This window comes from Rhinopithecus bieti, unplaced genomic scaffold, assembly GCF_001698545.2.
Source record: "Rhinopithecus bieti isolate Rb0 unplaced genomic scaffold, ASM169854v2 scaffold_35864, whole genome shotgun sequence".
NCBI classification, from domain to species: domain Eukaryota; kingdom Metazoa; phylum Chordata; class Mammalia; order Primates; family Cercopithecidae; genus Rhinopithecus; species Rhinopithecus bieti.
Genome location: NW_016815828.1, coordinates 1215392 through 1231780, shown reverse-complemented (window position 1 = coordinate 1231780; position 16389 = coordinate 1215392). Strand labels below are relative to the sequence as shown.

General features: G+C 38.1%; 1 protein-coding gene across 1 annotated transcript in view; it reads right to left on the bottom strand.

Moving 5' to 3' along the window:
* Positions 1 to 16025, bottom strand: part of LOC108516525 (Gilles de la Tourette syndrome chromosome region, candidate 1) — a 21250-nt gene extending 5225 nt beyond the window's left edge. The window contains 3 exon segments of the mRNA XM_017854079.1: positions 8636 to 8703; positions 8705 to 8809; positions 15924 to 16025. Of these exon segments, the coding sequence (XP_017709568.1) occupies positions 8636 to 8703; positions 8705 to 8809; positions 15924 to 16025 (275 nt within the window).
* Between the last annotated feature and the right edge of the window lie 364 nt (positions 16026 to 16389).

Genomic DNA, 16389 nt, shown 5'->3' with positions numbered 1-16389 from the left:
ATATGAAAATATAAACATATTTTATATGAAAAATTTATATATAAATATATAATTATATATAACATACATAATGTGTGTGTGTATATATTTTATGTATATATAATATATATATATATATAAAATGTATTACCCCAGTGTTGCCTTTTAGCTTCCTGGGTGTGGGACGAATGGCTTATCCTTCTTCCTCGACAGAGCACTTTGAATTTGACAGGAGCTCAACATATGTGGGTTTATCATTGGCTTATTTTGTACAGAAGGCACTGATGAATAAGAGGGAAGATAGCATGTTGGGGGTGGGAATTCACTCCCTAGAAAGTATTAGTACAACAGTGTCTCCTTTTCACTTGTTTCAGAAGCTCAGAGAATGCAAGAGCACTGTGTGATAGGCTACTTTTGCAGAGGAGTTATAGCAAGATTAGAACCTAGACCTCAGTGTCTCCTGCAATGATTCACAGCAACTTGGCCAGAGACCAGTTTGTAGATCTTATCCAAGACAAGCCTCAGGACATATTTCAGAGTATCAGCTTGCAAAAAAACCCATTTCTGAGTGCTAACATCATTGTATGTCATCTTTTGCTACATAATTTTATTCTTATTTTGTTAAAAAACAAAATATACCTTTGGTTATTTTTCTTGTCACTCGTTGATTCCTGGTGTAATAATAGCAGGGGCCGTGAATCAGAGAATGAGGCCTAAAGACTCTGACAATTGCAGCAGAATGGGGAAATTGGTTATGCTCACTCAGAAGAAGCGATTGATGCTCCTCCATCTCATGTGAAGCTGGGAGGAACGGGCATAGTTTCACGATCATCTCTGCTGAGGTAGGCAGGGAGCTCATGTGGACTGATTCTCGCCATTGGCTCCAGCTTAGCATAGGCTCCCTGTTAAGTAGGGACACCGATATTGACACTAGACAACGCACAAAGTGTGAACCAGGGAAGAATGAGCTTGGGTGTAAGAGCTCATAACAGCTACCACTCTGGGCCCTGGTCAGCTCTTTAGGCTCAGATAGAAGCCCCTACACATGTCTAGCTGAGTAAGAACTCTCTCTTTGATAAGAGCAATTTTAAAAGGGGCAAATAGAACCATATTAGGGTTCTATTTTTATCTTATTTCTCAATGACATGACACTGTTCTGAATGCTGGATGCTTCATTGACATGAGAATAAAAGGGGAGACTCTTCTGGTGCTGACAGCAAGGTGTGACTGTCAAAAACTGGCCATTTCTCAGTAGGCATGTGGCCCTGCTCTCAAAGTTGCATCAGTAAGAATGGCTCAAGATCAATTTTTCTGAAAATCTAGTCATTATTTTTTGGCAGGCATTCTCTAAATATAATTGGCTTATCACTAAAATCCTATCTAGCAGGTTAACTCATTTAGTTACTTGGGATTACATTTTGTATTCAATTTATCTTGGAGGTACACCAAGAAGTTACCTTCATTAAAATTAGATGTTCTTCGACTGCAATCTGGAAAGAAGTTTTAAATGGGCATTTTATAACACCTGCTTTAAAAATTCTCTAGTATAAAATACTTATTTATAAGCTCTATAATGCAAAACTTTGAGATCTTTTGTTTGAGTGGATTTGATATTGCTGTTAAGATACTTGACCTTTTCTCCAGCCTTTCCTTTACCTACCTGACGGACAAGTTTCAGAGCTTTCTATTAAAGCACAAATCCATAACTTTTATTAAGGGATTAAAATCCTAGTCTTTTCTTTGTGCACAAATAAATCAATCTGTCTTTAATGTGTGTAGTTTATCTGCAAATACTGTTCCAAAGAGGGCTTTAAGCTCTTTAGCTGTAGCATATCTTGCTTAGATTGCAGGGCTAAGAAGTGCAGATTATCTGCAAATACTTTCCAAAGAGGCTTTAACTCCTTAGCTGTAATATCTTAGCTTAAGATAGCAAGGCTAGAACATTTCTTCAAGATGATTTCTTCAAGATTACTTGAAGTACATGTGGTAATCTATTCTTCTTATTGTTCTAAATTTTAGAACTCTGGGATCAAGTTAGACCACTAGAAAACCACATGTTTAGAGAATCAGACAATAATTTTGGCCTATTTTTTTTTTTTTTTTTTTTTTTTTTTTTTTTTTGAGACAAGAGTCTCACTCTATCCCCCAGCTGGAGTACAGTGGTGCAATCTCGACTCACTGCAACCTCTGCCTACTGGGTTCAAGCAATTCTCATGCCTTGGCCTCCCCAGTAGCTGGGATTACAGGTGCCTGCCACTACGCCCAGCTAACTTTTGTATTTTTAGTAGAGATGAGATTTCACCATGTTGGCCAGGCTGGTCTTGAACTCCTGACCTCAGGTGATCCACCATCCTAGGCCTCCCAGCATGCTGAGATTACAGGCATGAGCCACTGCACCACTGCTCCCAGGCTTTTTTTTTTTTTTTTTTAAACTACATGTACACATTTTCTTCAGTTTTATGCATATGACCATGTCAAGGGATGTTGTCAGAGAAATGGTATTAGGACTTTTTTTGTAAGGCCGAGGTCATGGATTTTGTGCTTCACATACAGTGTGACCTTCATGGGGACTCCCAGCTTAAATGTAGTCCTCCCTTCTCATCTGCACTTTCACATTTTGTGGTTTCAGCTTCCCGAGGCCAACTGAGGTCCAACAATATTAAATAGAGAATTCCAGAAATAAACAATTCATACATTTTTAAATTCCCTGCTGTTTTTGGTAGTGCGGTGAAATATGCTGTCCTGCTCCATCCCACCCGGGGCATGAGTCATCCTTTTGTTCAGTATATCCACACTGTAGATATTACCTTCCCCTGTTAGTCACTTAGTAGCTGTCTTGTTTATTGTATTGAAAAAAAATATAGTATGTAAAGAGTTCAGTGTTATCCAAGGTTTTAGTCATTCACTGAGGGACTTGGAACATATTCTCTATGGAAAGTGTGTTGCCCAATTCTTTTTATGAAAGAGTGCTGTGTTTCCTAATTATTGATACCTAAGGAAAACTAAACTTTTCCTGAACATTTCTTTTCCTTTTGACAGTTCATCTTTTTTAATTTTATTTTTTATGGGTACATAGTAGGTGTACATATTTATGGGATACATTATATATAATATATATATATATATTTACTGACAAGGTCTTACTCTGTCACTCAGCTGAAGTGCAGTGGCACTATCCTGGCTCACAGCAGGATATTCCTTTCAGGCTCAAGGAATCCTTCTGCCCCAGCCTCTCAAGTTGCTGGGACTACAGATACTATACCTGGTTAATTAAAAAAAAAAGTGTAGAGATGGGGGTCTTGCCATGTTGCCCAGACTGGGCTCAGACTCCTAACTTCAAGTGATCCTCCTGCCTTTCCTCCTAAAGTGCTAGGATTACAGAAGTTAGTCACCATGCTTGGCTTACATAAGATATTTTAATACAGGCATCCAATATATAATATTCACATCAAGGCAAATGGGGTATACATCACCGAAAGCATTTATCATGTCTTTGTGTTACAAACATTCCAATTATGCACATTTAGTTATTTAAAAATGTACAAAAAATTATTGACTTTAGACCCTGTTGTGCTATCAAATACTAGGTTTTAATCATTCTATCATACTTTTGTACCCATTAACCATCCCCACTTCAATCCCATCCCCATCACCCTTCCCAGCCTCTGTTAACTGTTATTCTACTTTCTATCTCCACGAGTTCAATTGTTTTAATTTTTAGCTCCCACAAATGAGTGAGAACGTGCAGTTTGTCTTTCTGTGCCCAGCTTATTTTATTTAACATAATGACCTCCAGTTCCATCTATGTGGTTGCAAATGACAGGATCTCATTTTTTTTAAATGACTGAATCGTACTCCATTGTGTATATGTACCACATTTTCTTGATCCATTCATCCACTGATGGATACTTGGTTGATTCCAAATGTTGGCTATTGGGAATAGTGCTGCAGTAAACATGGGAGGGCAGATATCTTTTAGATATACTGATTTCCTTTCTTTTGGGTATATACCTCGCAGTGGAATTGCTGTAGTAGTTCTATTTTTAGTTTTTTGAGGTACTTGTAATAATTTATATTACCATCAGCAGTGTACAAGGGTTCCCTTTTCTCTGTATCCTCACCAGCATTGGTTATTTACTGTGTTTTGAATAAAAGCCATTTTAACTGGGTTGAGATGATATCCCATAGTAGTTTTGATTTGCATTTCTCTGGTGATCAGCAATGTTGAGTGCCTTTTCATAGACCTGTTTTCCATTTGTATATCTTTTGAGACATGTGTATTCAGATCTTTGTCCATTTTTAAATTGGATTATTGAATTTTTTCCTATTGAGTTATTTGAGCTCCTCATATATTCTGGTTATTCCTTGTCAGATGAATAGTTTGCAAATATTTTTCTCTTATGCTTTGGGCTGTCTCTTCACTTTGTTGATTATTTCATTTGCTACTGTAGAAGCTTTTTAACTTGATATAATTCTATTTGTTCGTTTTTGCTTTGGTTGCTTATGCCTGTGGGGTATTACTCAAGAAATCTTTGTCCAGACCAATCCTGGAGAGTTTCCCCAATGTTTTCTTGTAGTAGTTTCATAGTTTGACGTATTAGATTTAAGTACTTAATGGATTTTGATTTGATTTTTGTATATGGATAGAGATAGGGATCTAGTTTCATTCTTCTGCATATGAATGTCCAATTTTCCTAGCACTATTTATTGGAGAGACTCTTTCTCCAATGTATATTCTTGGCTCCCTTGTCAAAAAATGAGTTCATTGTGTATGGATTTCCTTCTAGGTTCTCTATTTTGTTCCATTGATATATGTGTCTGTTTTTATACCAGTACCATGCTGTTTTGGTTATCATAACTCTGTAGTATAATTTGAAGTCAGTTAATGTGATTTCTCCAGTGTTGTTCTTTTTGCTCAGATTGGCTTTGGCTATTCTGGGTCTTCTGGGGTTCCGTATAAATTTTAAGATGAGTTTTCCTATTTCTGTGAAGAATATCATTGGTATTTTGATAGGAATTGCATTTAATCTGTAGATTTTTGGGATAGTATGGATATTTTAACAATATTGATTCTTCCAATCCATGAACATGGAATATCTTTCCATATATTTGTGTGTCCTTTTCAATTTCTTGCATTAATGTTTTATAGTTTTCATTGCAGAGATCTTTCACCTATTTGGTTAAATTCATGCCTAGGTATTTTATTTTATTTGTAGCTATCATAAATGGGATTGCTTTCTTGATTTCTTTTTCATATTGTTCACTGTTGGCATAGAGAAATGTTACTGATTTTTGTATGTTGACTTTGTATACTGCAACTTTACTGGATTTGTGAATAAATTCTAATAGGTTTTGGTGGAGTCTTTAGGTTTTCCAAATACGAGGTTATATCATCTGCAAATAAGGATAATTTGGCTTCTTCCTTTCCAGTTTGGATGCACTTTATTTCTTTCTCTTGTCTGATTAGTCTAGCTAGGATTTCTAGTACTATGTTGAATAACATTGGTGAAAGTGGGCGTCCTTGTCATGTTCCAGATACTAGAGAAAAAGTTTTCAGTTTTCCCCCATCCAGTATGATACTAGCTGTCATATATAACTTTTATTTTGTTGAGGTATATTTCTTCTATACACAGTTTTTTTTTTTTTTTTTTTTGAGACGGAGTCTCGCTCTGTCGCCCAGGCTGGAGTGCAGCGGCCGGATCTCAGCTCACTGCAAGCTCCGCCTCCCGGGTTCACGCCATTCTCCTGCCTCAGCCTCCCGAGTAGCTGGGACTACAGGCACCCGCCACCTCGCCCGGCTAGTTTTTTTTTTTGTATTTTTTAGTAGAGACGGGGTTTCACAGTGTTAGCCAGGATGGTCTCGATCTCCTGACCTCGTGATCCGCCTGTCTCGGCCTCCCATCTTCTATACACAGTTTTTTGAGGGTTTTCCATCATCAGTTTTTTAAGTCATTACTCCCCAAACTGTGTTCTGCAGAGTCTTTTTCTAAGCAGACCGGTAAGTGGCACATGGAAAAAGCTTTCTGACCCCTTTATATGGTAATCATCACATTAACGGCTATGTGTGGTTGAACAGTTAAGAAGAAACAAACATTAACTTTATTTAAATCCTGAATTTGCTAATATTTCTTTACATCATGTGTGTGATATGTGGGACATTTCAATTATGATCTGGCAGAATAGCATTAATCAGATACCAGTTTGTGAAATGCTGCTGCAGTTTCGTGATTTTCCTCTTTGTTTTGGTTGCCAAGAGGCTCAGAGAGAAATTTGCAAAATTTTAGACTTAAATTCCCAACCTGTGACCTGGACAAGGTAGCCATAGACATCTTGGTAAAATTTCAAATTCCACTTCATCCCACCTGCTTTGTGAATTGTGGCAGCGCTGTTTCTGCTGGGTCCCTGTCCCCACGAGAATGCAGAGCACCATGATTCCTCTTTCTCAACAATTACAATAGCAAGCTCTGCTTAGTTTTTCTCATTTACCTTAACTACTTATCTCTTTCTATTCTGGGCATTTTACTGACTCATGTTTTACTTTCAGTTCAGTTCTTCCAATGACCTGCAGCGAATACAGGTCCATAGACTTACCAACCAATCTCACATTTACTTGTTTCTAAAGCTTTAATATCCAGTCTCTTCCAATGAGCCCTACTCAGTGGAATTTCAACATATACTTTATATTATAATATCATCTTTTTATGGCTTCTATTTCTATCATCTTATTTTCCTTCCTTCATATTTTTTCTTCAAATTTCCAACTTATTTATTGTCCCGTTTTCTTATTCATATCTCTGAAATCCGGCTCAAGTCCTTCATGTAATGAGATGATGGTGTAAATAACAAATTAAGTATTTTTCATAATTAATTAAAAATAAATAGGTTATTTCCTTTCTAATACCTGAAGGGATATAGTCAGATGGAAGTGGGGATGACGCCATGGCTGGGATATGAGTGGGAGTGTTGCCAGATCATTTTGGAGAATGGGAGGTGTTAGGCAAAGCTGGGTAAGTGTGAGGCTCTTTGAGGCCCTGAGCAGCATGGAATAAAACAGTGTTTCCTTGTCTGACTGACCCTAGCAGAAAGCTCAGCTTTGTGCCTGACCAGTTGTGCCTTCTGGGTCATAGCCATGCAAGAGAAACCTTGGCCATGCTGGTGTTGTCATTTCAGGATAAGATGTCAGTTCTCTCCCAAGTGTGTGATTTGGAATCCTGATGTGCAGCAGCATGCAGGACAAACGCCTGCCACCACAGGGTGTCCCGTCATAGCTCTCGGCTGCACTCACAGCACTGACTCTAGCTACTCTACAATATTTTCGGAGAAATTACTTGCGTGGTTACTTCATTGGTCTAAATTCTCTTCCAATTGAAATTGGGTGACCTACAATCAACTTTTTTGCTTCCTGGATATTCTGGAGTGACACAAGAGAGTGCGTTGAGAACAAATGTTTAATTATTGAACACGGCCCTGCCTCTGAACTGTTTGACTAAAAGAAATACCACAGACATATTTCTGACCCTGATGCCTCTGACTTTGTTTTATGCCTTGATTTGTCAACATCCATTTGTCTTTTTCAAAACTGAAGTAGAGAATTTCATAGAAATGTTATTTGTCTTGCACTGAAATGAACACACCTCATTTATTTGATCTAAGTTGTCTCCTTTTCCCAGTTTTATTCCTCCTAACATCACTACCAATTGAATACTTCAGAAACATCTCTTTTACATAGGTTACAGCATAAAACCTTTTAACGACTCCTGTTACCTATAGGTTAAAATCTAAACACATTATTATTTTGGATTTCCAAATCTCCAAAGTTTGGGTCCAGTTTTATTTTAGCCTTATTTTGGTTAGCACTCCTTCCACAAACCATTTGCTCCAATCACACTAACGTTTTCATTTGTTGCTTTAAGTTTTTGCCTTGAATGTGTTTCAATACAGGTCCTTAATGTACATAAACAATATAAATAGTATTAGAAGTAGTGAAAATAATGGTGACCACATTGAAATGTTTGAATCATGTACTTTTTTTTTTTCCCCGTCTTTCAACTATTTGGCCTTTGTCTTCTTTCTACACATTTCTTCACCTATCCTAACATCACGTCAGGGTCCTCTCAGCCCCCTTTTCTCTGTTATGCCTTCTGGAGCTCTGTGGCTAGAAATAAACCCTCTTTGCTGACCTACTTTGATTCTTACTGTCCAATCATTGGTGACCACGTTTTGGGTAACGTCTGCATCTAGGTACCCTTTTTTTGTGTGTTTAGAAAGTTCTCAGCTTTTAGGAGTGACATATGTACGTTCTTTAACGTGAATGGCACGTATTTCAAACCTTTGTGGAATGTGTTGATTATATATAGAAAATTAAATTCTGGAGGCCGAGGCGGGCAGATCACAAGGTCAGGAGATCGAGACCATCCTGGCTAACACGGTGAAACCCCATCTCTACTAAAAATATAAAAAGTTAGCCAGGCATGGTGGCGGATGCCTGTAGTCCCAGCTACTTGGGAGGCTGAGGCAGGAGAATGGCGTGAACTGGCAGGCAGAGCTTGCAGTGAGCTGAGATCAGTGCCACTGCACTCCAGCCTAGGGGACAGAGCGAGACACCGTCTCAAAAAAAAAAAGAAAATTAAATTCTGGTATAGCTAATACATATCTGCACACACATGCATAAATAGGAGCAATACACAAGAGGAACAAAAACATGCAAATGGCAGGTAGTGACTGGCTCCTCCCCTCCTGTCACTGAAGCCACTTGGAAGATTTCTGTGTTCTCGCTCCTCCCTCTTCCTCCTCTTATTTGCAGGCCTCTATGTTGATGAGTTTTTCTGATCTGACAAAGTAAAATGGGGACTGTGAACTGAGTTGCATTAATATAGTTCTAATTGAAAGTAGTCCATGTTTACTATTTAATTTATTGTGTAATATTTAGTTACAAAATTTTATGTTGATGAATGTGCTTTTTTTTTTTTTTAAATTGTGATAGGTAAACAAAAATTTAGAGGAGATCCATACTTAATCTTCTGCTTTTTTCCAGATGTTTTGGCTCAGTCCTGCAAGCATTATACTAATGACAAGAGTAAAATCAATGGAGGTAACACAGGGATGCAAACATGGACACTTTAATCTATTAGACAACTTGATAATTTACATTCAGATTGCAATGAAATGAAGAGAAATTTGCTGTCCTCTAATTTAATTGTTTGGCTTATTATTTTCTCAGAAATGAGGCTATGTGATTCTTTCCGAGGTTGGCTGGGGATTTCTTGGAATGGAGTGGAGGGAGACCTGGCACAGGGTGGATGCAGACCTCCTGGGGACTGGGTGCATCAGCAAGATGCCCTCACCCTTAGGCTGCAGCTACACCTGTGAATCATACATTTGGGAGAAATGTAGATCTTACTTGGGAATTTAACCTACTTGCAATTTGTGGAAAATATTCAAATGGAATTACAAAAGCATCACCTAATTATAACAACACATTTATTTTCCTTGACCATCTTTGGTTTTGACTTGTCGAATTTGTTTATTTAAAGAAGGTTGGTAGGTGGCAATTTTTGTTTGCCATGTGTGGTGTGTATGCATGTGATACTGACCTAGCTAAAAATATTTGCATATGCCCATAGGCCATTGAGAAAATAAGAATCAGCATAGAAACGAATCAATTTATGCTCCACAAGGATCCCATTTTTTAAATATATACAGATGGGATGGTTGAATCAGGATGCATGATACTCTCGTGCATTTCTGAATTTTACTGCACCACGTGCAGCCTGTCTTTGTGCACCTGAAAACCCTTCAGAAGCAACGATCTCTGTTTGTGATGTCCTGCACCCTGCTGGATTCATGCTGTGACGTTGTACATTGTCTCAGGGGAGGAGAAAACCAATAGCGTTTAGACAGAGGCTCAGTTTAGCTCTGGGAAAAGAGCCTACAAAAATTTGCATACAATCTCTATTATTTTATAATTGTGGAATTATTACTATTTTTCATTTAAGTCACTCATTCAGTGCACTTTATGGAGATTACCTTAGTAGGAGTGAGTGTTTGGGGTCATTGGGACTCCTGGAGCTTTTTCTTAGTTGGAGGACAACTTTTTATTAAGGTTTTAATTTTAAATTTTATTTTTTAAATAAATGAAATTTTATTTTAAATTTTATTAATCTATTAATTTTCTAATTTGTTAAGGTTTTAATTTTTTTCTTCTTTTTAGGCTTCAGTATTAGCCTGAAAGTAATGGAGAAGCCAATTCCAGAATTCTTGAGCTAACTGCCATGGATATTATGCAAAAATCAATGGATAATCTCCATACTTTTTATATGTCATAACAACTGTTTTATTAACCTCTGTGGAAGATTTCAGTTTTCTCTGAATCTCTGAACAGGCCTATTTGCACATTTTTTAAGGAGAAGAAAACAGATTTGTAGTGTGAAATTTGCTGTAGGAAATTCTGATAATTAAAGAGGAGGCCAGGCATGGTGGCTCATGACTGTAATCCCAGCACTTTGGGAGGCTGAGGCGGGTGGATCACTCGAGGTCAGGAGTTGGAGACCAGCCTGGCCAACATGGCGAAACCCCATCTCTACTAAAAATACAAAAATTAGCCGGGTGTGGTGGCGCGCATCTGTAATCCCAGATAGTTGGGAGACCGAGGCAGAAGAATCACTTGAACCCAGGAGGTGGAGGTTGCGGTGAGCTGAGATTATGCCACTGCACTCCAGCCTGGGTGACACAGTGAGACTCCCTCTCAAAAAAAAAAAAAACCAGGAAATTAGGAATAAGAAAACAAGAAGGAGGTAATGATGTGTGCAGAGTAGAACATACACACGCACACAAACACACACACACACACACACTGGGGTTTTAAAAGCAGTCTTGAGAGAAGGAGGATGAACTTGACATGGCTGTGAGAGTCCCATGGAGAGAGCCGGCGTGTTTTGCTATGCACTGGCATGAGGAGAGAGATGCAGAGATTATATGTGCACTGTGTACAATCAATAGGAAGGTGCTGAGAGCTCAGTCACGTGGACACGCTGCAGTTCCTTCCTTAGATAGGCTGTGCTAAGTGTGTTAATTTGGATTTCTAAAGTTTTCTCTATCTTAAATGTCACGTAAACTTGGCATAATAAGGCATGATTAAACAGGGAGGCTAGAGAAAATACGCATTCCATCTTTCAAGAAGAATCCACAAACTGAACCTTGCTTCTCACACTGCTCTAGTGCTCATCCAGGCACTTGTTTCCCCTCAGAACTAGTATTTGCTTTTAGGGAGAATCTTAAAACATGGGCTCGTGTTTCCCTCTGGAGGGACTTGTATTTGGGTAATGCTTCCACTTTACTCTGCCCCTCATCCTGGACATTCCTCCAGGAGAAGGAGGCATGTCCCTTCCCTGACTGGTGAGAAGGAGGAACTGGCCATGCTTGGCTGAGTCCTGACGGCTTCCTTTTTCTCTCTCCCCCAGGGTCATCTGCCTGTCCATGGCATGCATTCTCATCTGCTCTTTGGAGCTCAAATCTTACCTTTACTAATGGCTAGCTGTGTAATCTTGGAGAAATTTCTCAAATTTTTGGTGTCTCACTTTGTTGTTTTATAGCTCGAAAATAGATGCGATAATAGATTGCTTCCTTGGATATTATATAGAAGAGTCTTGAATTAGTTAAAGATAAGGAAGACTTTTGTAGAGGTAAACAGATTAAGCACAGCATACACTATCTCTCACCTCCAGAGACAGAGCCAACACATCCACGAGTATGTGTCTTGTTGAAGGGGTGATATTAAAGGATAGGGGTGTTGCACATACTAAAAGCTGTCTGTACCTGATGGACACTTGATAAACCTTTGTTAGATGAAGCACTAATTGAAAGAAGGAAGGTATATTTTGAAATATCTCCAGATGATTCTGCTAAATTCCCCTTTTTCCTCTCCTGCTAAAACACACATGCATGCTCGCACGCATACACACACACACACACCACCTTTGTGCATATAAGCACATCACCTATTGAGAGTCATTGTGAAACCTCCCTCTTTAGAGCTGTCTTTTGTTAAATTATTAATGACGCATATGCTTTCTAAAGACAGCAGGCTGGTAATTTCTTTTTCCTCTTGACAAGCACTGTTAAGAATATACTTATTTTGTACTATTTTAAAAAGTCGTATTTACAAACCACTAGCGTTTTCTGAATTATATTCGACAGCATACCCTACTTGCTTCATGATCCAAAAATAGTATATTGAATAATTAGAGATGTCCTTCACAGTCACTATTGAGTCATAAGGCGCTGAAGGGAAGTCTGGTTCGTGGGAAGTGCTCTCTCATACAGGGAGAGCAAAGGCTGGGACACGACCTTTGATTTCTTCCTTCTCTTTTAATAATAGATTTTTTTAAAAATTCAAACTCAAAATCTAAGCTGTCTTTCATGTTATATTCACTAATAGTGTATATTATAGCTAGATACATGTTAAAAATAGGTCTTTAGAATATCTTCGTCTAAAATAATTATTTGCAGACAACACATCTATCATTTAGGTTCATGTTGGAGAAACCTGGATTATGGCTTAAAAAGGTATCTAGTCACTCATTACTAATTTTCTTTACTTATACTTGCCTTTTATTTCAATTTTGAACATGCATATAATATCAGAGATTACCTTGTTGGATGTTATATGGAATGGTGAAATAATACCCTTTAGTAGTTGAGAAACATGAACAATTTAAGAGGCTTAAGCTCAAAACTATATAGGCAAGGAGTACAAAGGCTTGGTTAAAAAAAACCAGGTTATTTATACGTGGCTTATTATTAGATCATATAGTTTGATATGTTTAAAAAGTAATGCTCAGATATGTGGTAAAGTAGGGAAGATAAATAAAATCTACTCAATCTGTTTCTCTTAGATGGAAAGCTAGTGCCATATATCTGTTTCTTTAATCTTCAGGGATAAACATAAAACATGGCCCCATAATTACCTCCATTTCTAGTGTGTTCTCTGTGCTGCAGGTATGATAGTAGGTGACTGGCAAGCACTGGCTAGTTTGATTCACAATTTAGTGTGGCAATAATATGTTGGCTCTGATTTTTTAAATAGAAGAAAAAATAAGCATTTGATAAATAAATTGGAAAGCATTATCTCTTTAACAGAAGATTATTAAACATTTTGCTGCACTAGGTCTGTGACATTTGAGAAGAAAATTTTACAAAAATTTTGGAAATCCCCAAATCTACATATATATTTTCCCATAAAGTACACGTACAATGATTTTGAGAACAGCAAAGCTCATCTGGAAGGCACATGCTGGAAGATGGGCTTGGTTCACCCCCTGAGTGGCCACTCATGTTCACCTACTAACATATAAACTCGGAGGGTTGGGACTCCAGGTAGGACATGTGCCAGATCAGAAATGTGAGAAGAGGGCTCGTGGACAGCTGAAGTGACAGATATTCAATTGCAGAAGGCCCGTGTATAATCTCTCTCCACACTTGTTTGTGTGTATTTGAATAATGTTGTATATACAGTTTTGTGTCTGGCATTTCCCCTTCTATGCAGTTCCCATGTCGTTAGAAGAATTGAAATTCCTCTGTCATAGAGAAAAATAAAAATTATTTGTAATGCTGACTAGCTATTTCATTATGTTAAGAATTATTCATTTTTGTGTGTGATAATAATGTCATGTTCTGAAAGTTTTTATCTTGGAAGCACACATGCTGAGGAATTTAGAGATTAATAATATGTCAGGATTTTGCTTCAAAATATGTACTTGAGAGGGGCAAAGTAAGTAGGAGTATGAGTGAAGTAAGTTTGGTACTGTGTTGATAATTGTTGAATTTAGGTGATGGAAATTATGGAATCTATTATACTGTTCTCTGTATTTTGCATATATTTAAACATTTCCAAGATTAAAAGTTAAAGTTTTTCTATAAATTTAATTTTGAATGGCTTTATGATGGTCACAATAAGGATATATTCATGTAATCATTTATATTATACCATTTGGGGACATTTATGTATTTTTTATTTTTCAAGATCATGTAAGGTATGGTAATCCACATTTCTCTGTGCATGAAATTTTACCAACATTTAAAATTATTCTGGGGGGAGAATTTTGGGGGGTATATTACTGCATCAGGCCAGGCTGGGATACAGGCATCACGCCTGTAATCCCAGCACTTTTGGAGGCCAAGATGGGCAGATTACTTGAGGCCAGAAGTTCGAGACCAGCCTGGCCAACATGGGGAAACCCTGGCTCTACTAAAAATACAAAAATAGCTGTACTTGGTGGCACATGCCTGTAGTCCCAGCTACCTGGGAGGCTGAGGCGTGAAAATAGCTTGAACCCAGGATGTGGAGGTTGCAGTGAGCTGAAATTGTGCCATTGCACTCCACCCTGGGCGACAGAGTGAGAGTCTGTTTAAAAAAAAAACCCAAAAAAACAAACAACAGAAACAAAAATTTACTGCACCAATGAATGTAATCATTTAAAAGTGATATTTACTTTTCTAATTGTTTCCAAGTAGACTTAATTGTTTCCCAAATAGACTGGATATTTTTTCTAATATTATGAGAATGCCAGAGCCACCTCATGTTATTAGTATTGCCCATCATCATTTAAAAATGTATCTTAAATTGATAGATCATTTCATTATGGATATTAGAAGAATAGATACTTCTTGAAATATGAGAAATTTATGGTGGGTGTAGAAAATTTGGAAAGTGCAGAAACATCCCAACACTAAAAGAAAACCACTGTTGAAGTGCGAATTTTCGTAACAATCTTTTTTCAAAATATTTTGAAATATTCTCTGCTGTTCAGTTATAATGATAGCTGGAGGCATTATACAACTTTATTTTGTAACCTGTTTTTTTCCAGTACAGATGTGAAAAGCTTCACATCTATTATTTAGTACTGCAATGTCAAATAAAGTTAGTTACAGAGAAGTTTCAGAAAAAAAGATAAATTTGTAAAAGGCCATAGTCTCTGTGAAGAAAAGTGACATAGGACATTTTTCCATGCAGCAGCAGTTAGAAAGGAAATGTAGGAAGGGCATCAGAGTTTCTGAGTCAACTTTTAGATGCATGTCCTCACTTTCTCTTCATTATACCCAAATGAAGATCTTGTTTGAAATGTACAGATAGAGAAGCGAAGGTCTTGGAGATACAAGGTTCTTCAGAAAGTGGTCAGAGCCTCCTAACATTGCTTCGGGACTGTGCCCCTCCCTGTTCCCTACTGCTTCTTGCCAGCCTGGGTGTTCCTGGTCACTGCAATGCTTGCAGTTTCCTGAGTCATTACTGTGGAATCTGTTGACCCTTCTTGTGATACTGTTTTCTTCCTTTTTTTTTTTTTTTTTTTTTAAAGAAAACTGTAAAGTTAATGCATACTCTTGGGAAAAAACAGAATTAAAGATTATAATTGAAACATACTTTATACACAGTTTTATATGCCATTTTTTTCTTAATACTATGAACAAGTTTTCTGTGTCCTTAGAATGGTTGTAAATACCGTTATTGTGGTTACCAGGGGCATAGCCACATTCTAAGAGTGCATCACCATTGACTTAATGCTCCACTGTATCCTCTGATTAGGCCACAGCCTCGGCTGACCTGCACTCCTGGCTAAAGGTGACCGGCCTCCACCTCAGAAGGCCAGGCTTTCCCCTTGGCTGCCACCTACAGCCAGTCTAACCAGCCATGCACCGGAGTCTCGGTTTTTTGTTTTGTTTTTTAATGTTTTCCCCATTACTTCAGGTTTGGATAAAATAATTTACTATGGTTTGTAGCCTGGCTCCCCAAATAATGAGGCTGGAAGTCACAATCTGAAACTGAGTGAGAATTAACCTGTGCAGGGAAAATTGAGTAATGAGGAAAAAAGACTGAAAGAGCTAGGAAGATTCATTTCCTCTTCTCCCTTTTTCTGATGAACAAACTGTTTCAGGAAAGAGATCTTGCTTACCTCTGCAGCCTCTCTGAGATGTCCCTCATGGCCACATGGGTGCACCCAGCAAAGGACCCAATTTGGGAAGCTGTGGCCAGGATGGTATATGTCACTTTGCATTGCTTCTCATCCTCCCCTCTGAAGCTGTTTTCCTCACCTTCTTGCCACAAGTTTGCACTTCCTTAAACAAAATAGGAGCCTTTTTAGTCATTGCCTCAGACCACGCTTTCTAGGGAACCTGAGCTCAGGCAAAGACCTAGATGCAGAGTGATGTAAAATGCTCCAGGGAGGAGACGCAGAATGTGCAAAAGCTTTATGGGGTGAGGGAGCATGATAGGGTAAAAGTAAAGGAAGGTTGAAAAAAAAAAGTAAATGGCAAATGTGAAATGTGATGGAGAAAGGAAGAGGAGGGGCATGTGATGTAAACTAGCTGGGGATAAAACCACAGAAAGTGGTGTAGACCCCGGAAGTGGTCTGGTCTTGA